Consider the following 17,409-nt stretch of genomic DNA (forward strand, 5'->3'; position numbering starts at 1 on the left):
ACCGTCCAGGAGCCCACATGCCCACCTCCCACTGCTGAACACCTCATCCGACCCGCCGGCTCCAACTCCAGCCTCTCCTCCGCCCCTGGCTTTGGTCCCTTTGGCGTACAGGAAGTCTGGGTCTTGGGCAGTAGGGCGCTCAGCTGCCCCAGGTCTGGTGGGACTGTGGAGCATGCGGACCCCGTAGTGCTCCACTCCCATCGCTGCCGCCCCCGCTCCGTTGCCCCTCAGCGGGGACTTGTGGCAGTGCTCGGGGCTGCTCAGGGTGCTGGTGGTCAGGGTGGCGCTGGTGGTGAGGAACCAGGTGGCGGGCTGGAATGGTTCAAGAACGAGCTCCCCTCCCAGGGCCTCGGGGGGTTTGTCTGTCCACATTTCCAGGGCCGGATCCGGGCCAGAGGTGGATGCTGGAAAGTCCCAGCCCTTATTGTTGAACTCCTCAATGTACTTGAGGTCGTCCGGGGACAGAGGCGGGGTGTCGTCATCTTGGCCCAGATCACCGAGGCGAGTCTTGTCGGGGAGGAACGGCGAGCTGTCCATTAAACGCTGGAAGTCACTCATGGAGCACACGGACTTGGCTCTGGACAGAACACACACACAAACACACACACATAGTTCATTAACACTAAAACCAAACATCACAACCCAATCCTGATCTCATCTCCTTTATAGTCCGGCTGCTGGCAGGCAATCCTAAATATGTGTTTATGTTTTTTGAAAAGCAACTTAATGCTTTTAAATGTTTTAAAACTGTCTGAATTATTTAACAGCACTGTGAGCTGGATTTCGTCCTCGCCATAACAGAAACTTTCAGAAGAAATTCACCAGGAGAAAACTCACTGTTACACCAAGTAACAGTTAATAGAATCAATAGCTGATCTCTCAAGGGATTGATTTGTATGTATGAGCAACAAAAATGCTGCAGCAGGCTGAATAATCAGCAGAATACATTTTTACGGAATATTTTAGGCCTTAAAACACTCTTTGAACTTAGTTTGACTTGAAGCTTTCTCATGAGCTTACCTGAGCAGACTCCCACCGCCCATCTCGTCATCTGGGCTCGCAGGATCCACTTCTCTCTCCGAAATCTCATTCAGCGCCTGAAGCACAACAGATACAATAGTTAAATCATTCGGAAAAACGTTCAGTGTAGGATGTCAGGAAAAACAACGAGTCAATATCTGTCATTTGAAAACAGAAAAAGCTTTTAGAAAAAAATCAATGAATAAAACATTTTCTTTTTACAGTGGAGTGGTTTGAACTCATGAATTTGTTATTTTCTCTTTAAAATGCCACAAAAAAGAGAAAAATGGCCATTCTGTCATTTACATAATGGACTAACAACAATATATAACTTCCCAAATATCCGTGCTGCAGTTCATATCTCTTTCACTCTGGTCGAAATGGTTTTGTGTGTTAAAGCGCTTCATTAGTAAAGGTGACTTTAAGTGACCTGACTGATGTATGTTACCTCCTTCATGCAGGGGAACCTCTTCTCACTGTCCAGTCTCGAGGGTGGAGGGACCTCCAGGACGCTTAGGGGGTCCAGAGACAACGCGTCCAGGAACAGGTTCTCCGTTGGGCCTTTCAGCCTCATCGCAGCCCCCTGCTCGTCAAGCATGGCCTCAGAGTCGGAGTGGGAGCGCTTGGGAGGGGCAGCAGGGACGGGTGTGGACGTACAGGGGGAGCGTGGGGAGCGCGGCGACCGGGGGGCGCTGCAGGGACTGTCCTGAGGAAAGAACACACCTCTGTGGTCGGAGCCACCATCTTTGATGTCGAAGCCCTCGCCCCGACGGGTGTTCAGCTCTCTCTGCATCTGCACAAAGAATGACACATACAGACATCAGGTGATCAGTCAGAGAATTTACTTATATCCGAAAACACGTTCTGCAAGGTAAAATTATTATTCTTTTTTCAGTGGAGTGGACTAGAGGGAATAGATAACAGCTTCAATGACGGAAAGGTAAAGCGTGAAAATATTTTAATACAGCGTTCACTTAAACTTTTTTTGGGTGAACCTCTCTTTAAGTTGTCTAAATTACATTTAGCTGCTGCCTCCTGTCAACAGCAGTACATTATTTTGCTCCTGTGCTAATACTTCTGGACATTTTCATCCAAACTGGTGGCATGCCAACTGCTAGATAATACAGTGACTATTGTACCTCTGAGTACTATAAAAAACATCTGAATCCTTTAATGGTCTAAAACATTCCAGCCTGACTGATACTGGATTTCTTGGCCAATACTGATGCAGATGTTTAAGAGTTAAGAACAATTCTGATAACAACATATCAATCAAAAATATTTAAAAAACACATTAATAAACACACAGAATAAAAAAAAACATTTTGATATGGATCCCCTCATCTTAAGTTTTGACATTTCTTGTTACTTATTGGTGCGCCAGTATAGATATAGAATTTATCGCCCTAAATGTTCCTGTTCTGGGGGATTTATCGGTCACCTTGTAAGGCCCTTTACATTTACAGTATGCTTAAATTATGCAGTGGGAGGCTTTCTTCACACCTTGCTTTCCTATAATATAAGAAACTGCGAGTCACTGAGTAATCCTCCTATAACATTCGGGCTTTAGTGCCTTGCTTCAGGTTCGAGGTTTAAGGAGAACAACCGCATCACTAATTAACTTTCAGCCTGCCAGTCTGAGCGGTTCAGTTGGTGACCTGTTCTTTATAGTTTGCAGCATCGCTAAATAATGCATCTCCACTTCCTGCTCTGTGTCTCTAACATTTTGAAAGAAAGCCCATTTAAAAGTCTCTGTAACCGGTCTATTGTTCAGTTGTTTTGTCTCATCATCAATCCAAAAGATAAACATCTTATATGACATAAAAAACAGGAAAGGCAAATTTAGTGCTGAAATGAATAGTCAGTTGGCAGAATAAGTGATTTAAAGTCTACAAAGCAATGAAGCCCAAATTTCGCTGACTTAAGCTTCTCAAATGTGAAGATTTGTTGCTTTACTCTGTTGTACGTGAATGTGAAATTGATATCTTTAGATTTCAAAGTGCAGTGAAACATTGTTTAACTATCTCCTCACATTTTTCAAACTCAACAATTAATCTACTAAAAGGACTTTAGCTGCACCGTTAATTGTTTCTTTTTCTTTTTTAGCACTTTATCGACTTCGTGACTTGGCTTTAAGGTTGAAATTAAAAGTGAATTCTTCACCTCAGAAAAAGAAGTCTGATGCCATCCAAAGCTCCATATCAGTTACTAAATGCACCTTGTGGTGTGATTGTTTCGTCAACTGCTGTTTCCAAGGTCAAAAGTGAACATTCAATCTCACCTATTCAGCCAATTTGGACTGTTGAACCACTTCCTACACGTTGACTCATCAAATATCTAGTGTGTGAGCCTGACATTCTTATCATTTATTCTCTGCATCTCTTTCTCCACCCCATCATACTTCTTCTACAATAACTCTTCTTTCCTCTGTCTCTTTTCCACCTCCTCCCGTCTCTCACCCTCTCCATCTTGCGTTGGAGCTCCCTCATGCTGCCGTCCCACTCCTCCCGCTCCCGGCCAAAGCGCTCCAGCAGTTCTCCCCTCTCGCGGCTCCACCTCTTCTCTCCGTGCTGCAGCTTCCAGCGGAGGTCCAGGGAGGTGCTGTGGCTGTCGGCCAGCAGACGCCGGTGCTCCTCGCGCTCCAGATTCATCACCCACTTTGTGTCTTCTGCCAGCTCCCCCTCACCTCCCTGAGCTTCACCTCGCACCTTGCCTTGTGCCTCCTCCTCCAGCTGGTCAAAGAGCAAAGACACAGGGAGGTTGGGTTGATTAGTTATTATTAAGTCATTATTATGCTGCACAGTATACAAAGAAAATAATGAAGAGAAGGCTGGAAATACCTCAATAATGAACATAGTTCCACTTAAATGGTGGACTGACCCAAATTAAGACACAATTTTTATTGGTACTACTTTCAAGTGAAAAATAGTCTTTATGAAAACTTTTTGCAGTAAGATTTGTTGATTATACAGGGGAAACTAGGACATTGTTTCTGGGAAAAGAGCATCAATTCAGTTGTTAGTGTAGAGGTCTAACTCTCTAGACCTGAGCAAATAAAACCCAAATCATCTGCAAAAAGCTGGAGGTAAGTGAGAAAATATGTTCTTTTGATGAGCCTCTGCTCTTTTTTGAATGCAATAAAATTTTCAAAAGAAAGAAAAAAGACGACGAGTAGCTTTTCATTCTGTGTATCCTCATGACACCAAACTAAGCCAATTCATGCAGAAGCTAATGATGAACTGGCTTACTTTGGCTGTTTATTTATACAAACAGGTGAAATAAATATTAAGAAAATCAATAAAAATGCTAAGCCTGCCTAGGGACCAACTTTAGCTGGAAAAATGTTTATCCTGGCTCAACTCTGGCTGCAAGGCAACATCAGCTACAAGGCTCTGTGTTGGCCAATAAGTATGCAAGCACATTCCTGGAAGATCAATACATAATGTGAACGCCATGTTTGTACGGTTTACTTTGGGATTGGCTTGACAAAAGATAATATAATTACCAGGGTGATGTCTTTAAACATATAACCGCTGTGCAATGGAGTGATGCAGGGTTGACGCATTTTTGTAGGCCAGAGCGGAAGTTAGCATCACACATAATGCTAAGACACATGAAAGCTCCAAAATTTATGAGGGATATTTACTGACTTGTTTTATGTAGTTGAACAAAACAATAAACTCTATTAAAGTTGTGTTCAACACTGACCTTATTTCAGGCATCAAACCAAAAGCCCATCCAAAAAAACCATATAATTGGAGACGAATGAACTGGAAATGCAAAAATGCTGATTCATTTCTGGGGTTTAGGACTCATCCCCGAAGCAATCTATGTGCAAACGGATCTGTTACTTAAATTGAACATCCTGTTACCTGAAGCAACACATCCCCAACAACGCAGACCCCTGCTTTGTTTTAATGCAGGTCTGTTTTCAGTGCGAATACCACTGAATTTAAATCACTCATATTCAAAAGGGAAAACAATGAGATTAGGAAAAGGTATCGCATAGCCCCAGTAGTTGCTTTGTAGCCGACAGAGACACACAGTTAAAACTTGAGTCAGGGCTGCCCTCCCAAATTTATATTTCAAACCACTCGCTGGTGGAAGGACATGAACCGAGGATTCAGACGAACTGCAGAAATCTTCAAAGCTGCAGCGCAATAGAGGGGAAGCTACAACAGAGCTTTGTAATCTTCAGACGGGCTTTGATCCCTCAACATAATGGTACAAACCAGAGTATGCAGCACTGGAGCTATGGGAAGAGAAAGTCAAGGCTGCCTTTAAAAAACCTCAGCTTACATAACTCCCATTCAAATATTTGTCTTGTATACTTCTACACTGGGTTTGAAAATTGTCTGGTAACATACTGGAGAGGATGACATGTGTGCAGTAATAGCTGCTGACTGAATGCTAAGCGCCAAGATGTTAGACATTATAAATATAGCCGGTCATTTAGAAGGCTTGACACGGCGTCCGGTGACCAAACCATGAATGAAACATAAGCCAGCCTCATATTTATATCTCAAAAAATAAATCCACATATAAAGACGCAGGTGAGGGTAATTTCCAATTCTGCTCTGCTCTGCTGGGCTGCGTAATAATCCTGGAAAAAAAAACCAGGACTTTAGGGGCATATTTCTAAAGTCTTAATCACGACGAAGCACAGTGGAGCAAGAGAAGAACTCAACATTGTGTTATCAGAGGAAACTAAGTAAATTAGTTCTTACAGAGGCCCTCAGTGACCCCTGCTCTGGGGAAGGATACGAACCATGTAAAAAGATGTTCAGATTAATAGCATGAGAGTTAAAAAGATAATCCTCCTCCTATAAATCAACTGCTTAATTCGTTCGCAAAGCCGCAGTTTTCATTTTTTTTTATCAGACATAGCTGCGAAAAAGACACTACTCTGCCTCTGTCGGTTTCAAATGTTATCTTCCAATACATGGGGTCAAGAAACAACTTATTCAATGAACTCAAATTGATTGCATGCTTTGTTTTTTCCCACACTGTTTCTGATCGTGCTCTCTCTCTCAAAGGGAAAGAAAGTCTCGAGATGGAATCAGACACATCAGTCAATGAGGCTCCAACTGCACCACAAAACATCATGACTTAATCCCTCTGTGCCACTCTGTTGTACCATTCCTTCAGTTCTTCTACTGAAAATGTTGTGCTGATCTTTTTTGTCTACCAGGAAATTCAAACACAACCCAAATAGTACGGCTGCTCTCTCCTAATTGTCTTGGTTGTAAATCGACACAGATTTCTTTAGTTGATTAGTAATTTTTTTATGTTTTTTTCATTCTGAATGACTTATTTCCAAGAAAGGTTTTATTTTTCTGGTGCTCTGCTCTCATTCGGGCCATTCAATTCCAGAGAGAGCCAAGCAAGGTGAACACTATCTTATATTCTTTTTAGGTGAACTCTTCCTTTAAGTACAGTACTTGAGTAAATGTACTTTGTAACTTTCCACCACTGTTGATTAGTCTTGATGCCCAAAGCCAATAAAATGAGGTCGGTCCTGGTCAAATCTACATACAGTAAAAAGAGTCTATACCTTCACATCTTAAGCCACTACTTGTTGGTGTAGCATTTTAATATTCCCCACTTTGGTTTCCCCATGAGGGAGTATCAAAAGAGTCAGTGTGGCAGATGGCAGTACACACTGCTAACACCCTGCCCCCCCATGAATCTGACCCGAGAACACTGAGTGAAATGGGTTGAAGGCAACACTTAGACTGAACCATTTTCACTGGGATTGGTTCATTTCTCTGCAAACAGGTAGATTACTTTGTAATGTGAGCAAGATTATAAAGCTGTTTACCTTGAAATAGAAAACAATAAAATATTTTAAAAGAAGGGTCCACAGAAAAAAGACCAGAAGTCTTAACGGGTCCAAAATGTTGGACATGATCTGAAACTACTCAGGCTATTCATTAAAAATAAAACATAAGAAATCCAACAGGGATAAAAAAAACCAAAAAAACAATTATCAAGCAAAGAGCTGTAAATCCTGTTTTGTAGTGTTTTTGAATCTGATAAAGCTTCAGAATTGTGGATGTGTTTCTCAAATTTCATCATCTCTCTTGTGCCCCTGTGTTTATCGTGTTCTGGTTTTGGTCTTTCATGATATAATTTATATATAATTTATTGTCATTTTATAAGACAAGGTTGCTCAACAAAATGCAGCCGTATTCCCTTTATGCAACACAAGAAAAACAAAAAACATAACAAAACCAGTAGTGCATTCCTGTAGTGCATTTTAAAATTGCATCATGAGCAATGTACAGCAGCAACAAAAACACCGGTGAATTCTCTTTGCAGATAATATGGCCACAACATTAAATATGTGACATCAGCAAAACATTTGACAGTCCGCCTCCTCTCGTCCAACCAGAGGGAAGCCTTTGGTCTGAAACCCTAAACATTTTTATTTTCCAACGGAGAAAAAAAATGGAGAAAAATAATGAAGAAAATCTTAGAGGCGTTATACTGTAACTGTGAATTAAAACATTTTTGATAATGACCTAAAAATCTATAAACTCCATACTAAATAAGTGATATCAGCTAGCTGTTTTCTCTTTCCTGTTTAGATGAATATACTCGTATCCTAATCTACAAAGTATTTAAACTCCCATTAGGAATATAAGAGAGTGCTTTAAGCCATTTCGAGTTCACTTAGAAACGCTGGAACAATGCTGAATGAATCATAATGAGTTTGCACAGTGAAAGACTCATTAGTGCCGATTCATCATATTCTCATTTTATTGGAAGCTGTCCTTCCTGTTTTAATTTAATTGTTGAGGGGTGATTACGAATTTAATTCTGTCCTTTTGTTTGTCACCTTGGATATGGATTAAGGCACAACTTCATTCCATTGCCACACTCTCAAAATGACAGAGATTGGCCCAGGGGAGTAAGTTGAAAAGCAATAAAAAGATTTGTTGTTTTTGACTTGTTACTGCTTTGCCCTGAGTGGGATTTCCTCCATGGAGAAGGCAACATGTTTACTGTCACCTTGCTGCTTATTGAACGCACCGCTAGCTTTCTACACCAGATTGTGTTCTGTCCCTTTATGGTGGACGCTGAGACGCCATCTGTACCTGGGCGAACTGGCACTTCATCTCTGCCCACTTGACCTCCCAGGCGGCTCTGTCATTGGCGTAGGACTGCTGCAGTTGGCATCGCCGCGTCTCCTCCTCCCGCAGCTCCTCTCGAAACTCCTCAAGCAGCGTCCGAAGGGCCTGCAGCACTTGCCGGTTCTCCCCAAACTGCACAAAGAGGATTCAGACAAAACAAAATAATTTAGTAAAAAGGTTAATCCACCACGCTCGGACACACATGAAAATGGCAAGTTCAGCAAGTGATGTCCTTATCTTGAGCGGCTTGTCTCTTGTTGGTATCTGTCCTTTGTTTCTCTGTAAAGCACTTTGGGACAAACATCCTTTGTAAGTGCTTCATAAATCAATTTCACTTGAACTTCTCCATCCTGTTTCCCATCTGTCTCCTGCTCCTCTTCTTCTTTCATCCTTATCCTTTCCCATCTATCCTACCTTGACCCTTTTAAGCACTGAACCCTGTACACACATACGGGTGTACATACACTCAAAAATCTTAACTCGAAATAGGTGAAATGTGGAGTAATTAAAGCTGCAACAAAAAGCTCTTAGATGACTAAGTATGTATTTTGGTCCAGTTTCGATGCTGTGGGTTTGAGACAGTGAAGAGCATGTTCTTCCTGCTCACAGAGGTGTGTGGTGAGCTGTTTGCCTCTGGTGCTCCTGCTGCTGAGACTCCTCAGGTCTTGGCAGGAGGCAGTGAAGCTCAAAGGAGTCTGTGAGTAAAACATCACCTCGAGGTTTCACTACAGCGCCGCCAGCTCTGCCGGCCCGGGCTGTGAACACGATATGAGCTTAGGTGCTAAAAGTTAAGTGCACTTCAGTCCAGTACAACCTGGAAAAAAGGGGAACTCACATGAGTAAATAGATTGTATACTTGTTTTAACATACTCTTATTTGTTTATTTGTAACCATATTTTATTGTACTTCTATTTCTAAATGATGTCTTATACTTGCACTGTCTACTGTTTACTGTTATGCACCAATAGATCACCTAGCCAAATTCTTTGTATGTCTAACGTACTTGGCAATTAACAGCTTCTGTGATTATTTATAATAATCTATAGTCTATATATATTGGACAATAGAGAGGTGACTGAAACTGAGGAAAGAAATAAGTGAACTAGTTTACATTATGGTGTGCATCTTCTACTCTGAGTTTTCAACAAAAAAATTGCTAATTATTGCCACTATTGGTCAAAATATCCAATGGATACCGTAGATTTAAAGGCAGTACATGTAGCAATGAACGGCAAGCTACTACTGCACCACAATGTGTGTACACATTTTCACAGGGACTGGGTCTTATTTTTCCACCAAAAAAAAATAATGCCATTAGAAGATGCTATATTCACATTTTGTATCTTTCCCCAGGAGGATTTCCATCCTCTGTAAATCTCACTTAGCAGCTGTCAGCACCCAGGAGCTTTGGTAAGATGCAGTGACACAGGTATTTTTTAATAATTCACAAGCACGTCTTTTGATGTGGGAGGGAACCAGACTACAAGAAGGAAACCCACCATGTGTTTGCTGTGACACAGAAAGATCCCAGTCCCTCTTCCAGTGAGGTGGCAGTTCCTACCAGTGAGCTGCCCAGCTAGATAAAGAGCCTGACCAAATTCAATTTTGCCATTGAAAGAGCTGTTCCAGGTATTTAAGGTAAGTTTTCAATTAACCGTTTGGAGTAACACATTTTACATATATATATATATATATATATATATATATATATATATATATTTTTATATATATATATATATATATATGCTAATGTACTTAGTTCCTTATATTAAATGAGAGTATTTGTACATACTTAAGCACCTCAACAGTATCAAAGATCAGCAGCACTAGAGGGAATGAATCAGGATTTTTCTCTCACCAAGCCCCCAAACTGCAAGTCCGAGTGTTTAGTGAAAAATTTCAATGACGTCTATACGGCTTAACATACAATTATCTCACCCTGGCTGCAGGACTTATCATCTGCTCTGCCGTAGTAACGTTTGCAGATGCTTACTAAAGCAAGTCTGCATTTCTGCATTTAAATTTCTGCTCATGCATAAAGCTTTATATAGTCTACTAGGCAGTTTGCTAAAACTGAAGAAAAAAATACTCACAAAGTAATGTGAGTAATGTCAGATCACCGAACAAACCATTTTTATGATGTGGAAAAAATCAAAACAAGGCAAAGTAAAGCACTTAGGCCTTCTTAATAATGCATCCACCCACAAATGCTTGTGTACGTTCTTTAGTGTTACAGCGGGGCAAAGTGGTCGCTGGACGTACTGATCTCAACACACCTCATGTCTGGGTAAAACCTTCAGCAGAGTGAAGGACAGAAGCTCCTTTTGTCTTCTTTACATGTAACTGACGAGTCTGTGTTTTTGTGTACTCAAGAATAATTACTGCCTCTAACTAGTTATCTAGGCCAAATTATCTCATCTGCATATCATGCCAAACTGCTCTAATAAGTGCCTGCCAAACATTCATTTGAAACAATGAAAATGAACGAAAGAAATGTAAAAGCAAAGCTAAAAACACACCATTTCACTAGAGAAAATATAGTTACCAGTCATTACAGTGCTATTGTTCATTATGTGTGTGTTTTATATATGTACATATGTTACTGTATACTATCTTTTTTTGTAAATACAGTATAGGATTCTGCCTTGCTACCGTGTTTGTATTGTATATTCCTTATTTAGTTTTTCTTCTTTAATATATATTTAATGTGTGTAGCATTGAGGGGCTACATTCAATTGTGCAATCATCTACTGTGAGAATTAAAGCTTAATAAGTAAGTACTCTGGCATGGACTCATGCACATGCTAAGGAATTTACTTGTATAGGTATAAGTCATACAACACAACCATATAAACCAAATAATATGTTGTTTCCAAAGCATGATGAAACACAATTTGTTAGACAGAGAAGCGAAAGCTTAATAATGATATGGACCCTCTTATATAAAATTACTTAAAAAAAACCAGTGGAGGAGTTGTAAATGCGAGTACCTGTCTTTGATGCTGCAGGTGTCGATCAGGTGACGTCAGAGGGATGATGGGCCCGGGGTCGGGGACGGACCCTGGAGTTTGTGGTAAACACAGTCTGTCTTCTCGATCCGACTCTCCCTCCGCCTGCTCCATTATCACTCCCAGCTCTGGGATGCCCTCCAACTTCTCAAACTGGAACAGATGACACAGCCATGAAAAGCCTGTGTTTTAATTCATGCACTCAATTTTTCTGTACCAACACATTCTGTTTCAGGCTCACAGTCGCTGAGCTTATCCCAGCATGCAATGGGCAGAGAACTAATTTTACTCATTTTTTGTAGGCTCAGTACTCAGTCACATGTATCTAAGCAACGACCTTATCATTTAAAATACTTTGGACTTGAGTTGTTAAACGCGGCCCCCATTATTAAACTCATTAAGTTCTTCGTTAAACATGGAAGCATGCAAGAAAAAGTACGTTTTCTTCAAGAATTCAAGGTAACAAGGGGTGATATATAAATGGTATTAAATTAAACTTGACTTAAGAAAATGTTCTGCTGGTTTTCAATGTCAAGTCAAGGGCGGGTGGCAAACTTCCCGCAAGGCACACGTGGGCTGCACACTGCTGCACCATCTGTAGACTCAAATTAGGTTTCATAAGATGCTGCATGAATAAATTGCTGTCAACTGAAAATTCAGGTAAAAAGACTTCACAGTAAAGAGCCAAACTGCTCTGTGGTCTCTGGGGAGGTGCAGTGCAGAGCTTTGAGTTCAAATCATGTGAACATTCCCCGAAAAACAAAACAAAACAAAACCAACAAAACCTGAATCTCACAAATTAGGAGTTTAATCAGCCGGCAGAACAAGAAGATAACATGAAAAAGTGAAGTATCGACCGCTGAATCAACAAGCTGAACAACATGTGGAGTCGCTCAATCAGCCGGGTGATCAATTAACCAGACTATCAATCAGTCCTACAGCCGGTCTTGCTCCCCGGTGGGAAGTACTGGCCTGAACGGTGTTAGGAAGAGACGATTTGTTGCCATTTTGAGCATCATTCCTAATGATCGACTCAACCCACAACCATTATATTTGAGTTTAATTGCTATTGAAATGTTTTTTTATTTTATTATATCTATTTTCTTTTTTATTTATTTTAATTGTATATACTTTTAGATCCCTATTTATGTACTTGTGCTGCTGCAACACCTGAATTCCATCTCTGGAAATCATTAAATACAAGTTCATATTATCTTTCTGAAGAAGCTTGACATTCATGGAGTCAAAAAGTCTTTCTCTGTTTCTACCTCAATAAAAATACATTTTCTTTAATTATTTTATTTTTTTGCTGTTTTGTTTATAAGTCTGTTATTTGCGTTTTTATGTGTGAAACTTTTATGCTTTGAATTTCAATTTGACTAAAATACACATAGTACGTACTAATACTGTACATTTATAACTGATCTTACTTTTTTTAATTCTTTTACGTTTCAACATGATGTCACCTTCAAACGGTTCATGTATAAATATTTTGTGACAATATTTCAATGTGTAAAACAACTTCACAAAATAATAAATAGTTGTGATGATGACCAAACAGTTAGATTTGGTCTACTTATTAAACCTCTGACTCACCTCCGGGTTCACCGTCTCCTCTCCGGAGTCGTCCTTGCGGCCGAGCCTCCAGTGCATGAGGATCCACCTGAGCTTCATGTAGAAGACGATGGTGTTGCGTCTGAAGAGGCGAACCTCTTGTTGCAGCATCGCTCTCTCCTGAGGCCAGGGCACTTCATGGGTCTGAAGTCCCTGCAGCTCCAGACCTCCACGCTGGGCCTCCAGACGCAGTCGCTCGTCTTCCTGCTGAGGAAGGGACCAGAAGAAAGATGTGCTTCACATTGACAGTAAAAGGTTTTATTCAAAATTCTTATACTCAAATATTAATGGTAAGTGAGCGAATGAGTGACATGCTGCTAACGTATTAAGTCATTTCTATCCATAATTTCTATATGCACATAATGCAATGTCTCAGTAGGTCTATTGGTTTGACAGGGATTTTAACAACCATTTAAATAATAAATATATCCTACGATAATATTTGGCCAGAATTTAGTATGTATATATATTCAAATTGCTTTTAAGATAAAGATATTCTGTTTAATTTCCGAATATTAAGAAAACTAGGATTTTTTACATTTAAGAGGCAAAAACCAGAGAATTTTTGGCATTTCTGATTAAAAAAATTGGGGGTATCAAGTAATTGTTTCAGCTCTAATGATGCTTTATGATTTTGTGTGCTTAATATGACCAACTGTTTATATTTTAAAACATAGACCCAGACTTCTACTTACCATTTATTTTCTTTTTTTCAACTTTGATTGAAAGGATAATTTTTTGTGTGTTTGTGTGTTGCAAGCACAAAAAAGGGACTTAGTGTAAATTGCATGCGACATAATGAAGACAGTGTAACATCCATCTAAGTCTAACACAAAATGAAGGTAGGGCTTTTAAAGCAAAACTTTCTTTCCTCTCCAGTGGTGACACTTAATTAAAATCATGTTAAAACTCCAGCAAAGATAGCAGAACAAATGAAGTGTGATCCTGGTGCTCATACGCTCAAACATGGCGTGACTGACTGAATTATTGTACCTGAGGAAGAGAACCGACAGCCTCCCGTTCCTCCGTCGCTGCTCTCAGCCTTCGCTCGTGATCCAGACGAAACTGGATGTCAGAAGCAGGCGTGTCCCGGAGCTGAACCCACAACACCACAGAGCACAGTTACTTTAAAAACACTTTGGATAAACTACATCATATGTCACTATCATTTGTGTGAGATGATTACGCTTGATTATATTTGCTCTCTACAATTTCCACTGCAAAACTACTCAGCACTAAAAAAACCTCTGATGAGGACTGACTTTCCCACAAGCGGAAACCCATTCTACCTTCTTCTAAAACATCTCAGGAAGTGACTATAATTTAATGCTGCACATTTTCGATCTGGACTTAATATTTTTTTCATCTAGCAACTTCAAAGCTTTTCTGATAAAACCTCAAACGAAGGTATATAGATCTCAAAGGAAAAGTTTGGCCTGGCTCTGTCCAAAAGTTAAAAAAAAAATCTGCCTACCAGCACCTCTAAAGTAAAAATGACTTCCTGGAGTTTGGAGGTCATTCTAAAGTTCTTGGGCAACCGGTGGCAACTCGAGGAAATCACGCAAAGAAATAATTTGGCACAAAACCCCCCCTGAAACTGGACTTGTGTCTTTTCACTTTAATATTTGTACGGATTAAACAAATAAGATATAACTTAATGAGCTTTAGGTGCAAGTAAGTGGATTTGCTCACCTTCAGACAGAGCCAGGCTAGCAGTTTCCCCCTGTTTCCAGTCTTAATGCTAAGCTAAACTAACCCATTCCTGGCTGTAACTTCATATTTTCTGTAGAGTGGTATTAATATTCTCATCTAATGCTCAGGAGGAAAGAAAATAATTGTATTTCTCAAAACTATGTCTAACCCATTAGCGTCCTTTTCTTAAAATATCAAAAGGTTAGTTTAGGCTAAAGAGAATACTGACTATAAACTGTGATACACAAAATGATACTGAACTGAACAAATACTGTATATTTAAAAGGTGATGTACTCTACTAGAGCTGCTGACACCAAGAGCTCAATGTCGCTCAAAAACAAAGCATCCTCTAAATCATAGTTTCTATCACCAAAATAAAACACTACTAAACCTTGTGACAGGTATTATTTACAAGAACGCACTTTAAGATTTTCCAGGTGAATTAATGCTCATAGGGAAATGAGATGCTTATGTTAATGGTTTTGAATGTAATGATTCTTCAACGTCTTTTACAAGACTTCCCTGTCTGTCTTCCTAAAAAAACAGTGCAGACTTCATCAATTTAGAAATGAAAGCGTTTTTTAATGCGATTTCCTTCTTCCATCCAGGCGGGCGTTTGCTGTACCCTCCAACAGTAAGTTGAGCTGTTCAGTGTGTACTGACCCTGGATCACCTCCCTGTCAGCCCAATGTCAAATGCAAATCACACAGGCCTACAGCGCAGCGCTAATCCTGCCATATTTGAGCCGCTTTCCCATTCATTCATTTCACCTCACAGATTACACTGCGGCATAAAGCACAGGGGCACATCCACACGGGTGAACTGGAACTGTAACTGTTACAGTAACGTGTCACATCACCGCTGCCAGAACTCTGCATTACATAACAATTTTCTCTATGAACACAAGCATGAGGCAGCTATTATGAATCACGGAGTCCAGCCGGTCTATTAAAGAGTCGAGTCACTGAAGGGTTTAGCAGATCTGAGCTGAAGAGTGCTGCAGTAACGTAACTATGTGCCGCTTTGATTTTTTGTGTGTGTGTGTTTAAAGTGTATTGTGATACTTCTGTGCAAGCTGCACTTTTACATACATTTAATCTGCTGAGTCGAGTCATGACGGTGCAGCTGGTAGTGATGAAGCGATACCAGAGAGCTTCACGACAGAGTGCAGACTCAGCCGTGATACACTGAGTGCATACATACGCCTAACAAGTCGATATACTGTAGCTGTCTCACACTGTTTTAGAGGGCAAAAAACTGTCTACCAGCCGATATCATTTTTATAACACAACATGCATGGAGAACACTTGGTGCAAGAAATGTCCTAGAATGTAAGAACGCTGTGTAACTCTGGAGTGCTACGTATGCAATCTGATTTCTACTTGTTTCTTTGAAATCAAAAGCAAAATGTCCACGAGAACATGGTGTGAATTTAAAAAAGGCAGTAATAAAATGTTAAACCAAAAGATTTTAAAATAAATAAATAAAGATCAGTGGCTGTAGGAGTGGATATTTAGTGTGAAAGTAGAGTGAGTGAATGAAAGTGAAATCGTGTTCAGCATTAACAAAGTGACCGTGGCTGGAGTGTCACTAGACATGCTGGACTCCTTCTGATCATAACCAACCAAAATTCTTAATCAGCCATATTTATAGTTTATAGTGCTCAGAGGCAGTATTTTGCTAAAAAATGTGAGAAGACTCCTTAGGGGATGAACGTCATCTTCAGAATTGACTTTAAATGTATTTAGATAGTATAGAAGTAGAAGTATTGGAGATAAACTTTTTATACTTTGGTGAAGTAACCAGATATATTTTTTAACTCCTTTAGAACTGACCAGCATCTGTTAATGCTATAAACTGTTTCACTGAAGGGCAAGTTGAGTCTTTCTTACCATGGTGCACTGCTTCTAAGGCCATATATTTAAAAAACAAACCCCAAAACAATGTAATTTCAGTATAGTGACCCTCATTCTGTACCAACATTTACTCATTGTTTCATTTTTGGTGTGTACATGATGTGACAACTTTCAAAATGTATTTTTGTAGAAGTATGATTCGATTACTTTCATTCATATATTTGCCTGTATGAAACATTTAATCAAATCAAAAATGACATACTTTTGGGGCGTCTTCAGGCCCTGCAGAGCTCTATTTCACAACAGTTCACCATTGGAAAGAAAGGACTTGTCGCTCCAGAGAGAAGAAACCAAACCAGATTTGTCTCGAAATCAATTTCAATGATTAGAAAATAGAGTCCAGGTTGTACGGGGCTCATAGTGTGGAGCCAGTGTCAACTCAGTCCCACAGGTGGAAAGGGAGATGGAGGAGGGAGGAGGCACTGACCTCTGCTCTTAAAGCCAGGGGCCTGTGGTACCTAGTGAGTCCCGTGGCTCCCCTGCTCTGGGCCTGGCCCCAACCCTGGCTCTGGCTCTGGGGCTCCACGCCTCGCTCCTGTCCTAGACGCCACTCCAGCTCATCCCTCTGACCGGACTGTGAGTGACGTGGGGTGGGGAGGGGGAGGGGAGGGGGAAGGGAAGGGAAGGCAAGGGGGTGAGGGAGGTGGATGTGAGGGGTTGGGGGGATGGGTGAAAGGTGCAGGATACGTGGGAGCAGGTAGTGGTGGTGGTATCGGGGGAGATGTGTGAGGTGGATTGTGGACAAAACAGACAGAAGACAACAAACGGGGTGAGGGAACAAGGGACAGAAAGCAGGCGGGGGGGAAATAAACAAAAACAAAACAGAAAATGGGTAAAGAATATAAGCTGAGAGGGGGGGGGAATTAACTAACAGACTACACGGTGTGGAGAAAAAACAAAACGGACTAGAGTAGGAAGAAAAGCGCAAAGAGAAAGACCAACTTAAAGATGACGGCGTATGAGAGAGATGAGAAGAGAACGAGAATGAGGATGAACAAAATCATGGGCTGAAACATCTGGCG

At 40.6% G+C, this 17,409-nt stretch overlaps 1 protein-coding gene across 1 annotated transcript in view; it reads right to left on the bottom strand.

Annotated features, from left to right (window-relative positions):
• LOC129089326 (microtubule cross-linking factor 1) overlaps nucleotides 1-17,409 on the bottom strand; it is a 57,113-nt gene that overhangs the window by 8,483 nt on the left and 31,221 nt on the right. Inside the window, 9 exon segments of the mRNA XM_054596736.1 lie at nucleotides 1-577; nucleotides 1,021-1,097; nucleotides 1,451-1,813; nucleotides 3,480-3,752; nucleotides 8,121-8,288; nucleotides 11,147-11,317; nucleotides 12,761-12,985; nucleotides 13,772-13,873; nucleotides 16,815-16,961. Coding sequence (XP_054452711.1) covers nucleotides 1-577; nucleotides 1,021-1,097; nucleotides 1,451-1,813; nucleotides 3,480-3,752; nucleotides 8,121-8,288; nucleotides 11,147-11,317; nucleotides 12,761-12,985; nucleotides 13,772-13,873; nucleotides 16,815-16,961 — 2,103 coding nt within the window.

This window comes from Anoplopoma fimbria, chromosome 3 (assembly GCF_027596085.1).
Source record: "Anoplopoma fimbria isolate UVic2021 breed Golden Eagle Sablefish chromosome 3, Afim_UVic_2022, whole genome shotgun sequence".
Lineage (NCBI taxonomy): Eukaryota > Metazoa > Chordata > Actinopteri > Perciformes > Anoplopomatidae > Anoplopoma > Anoplopoma fimbria.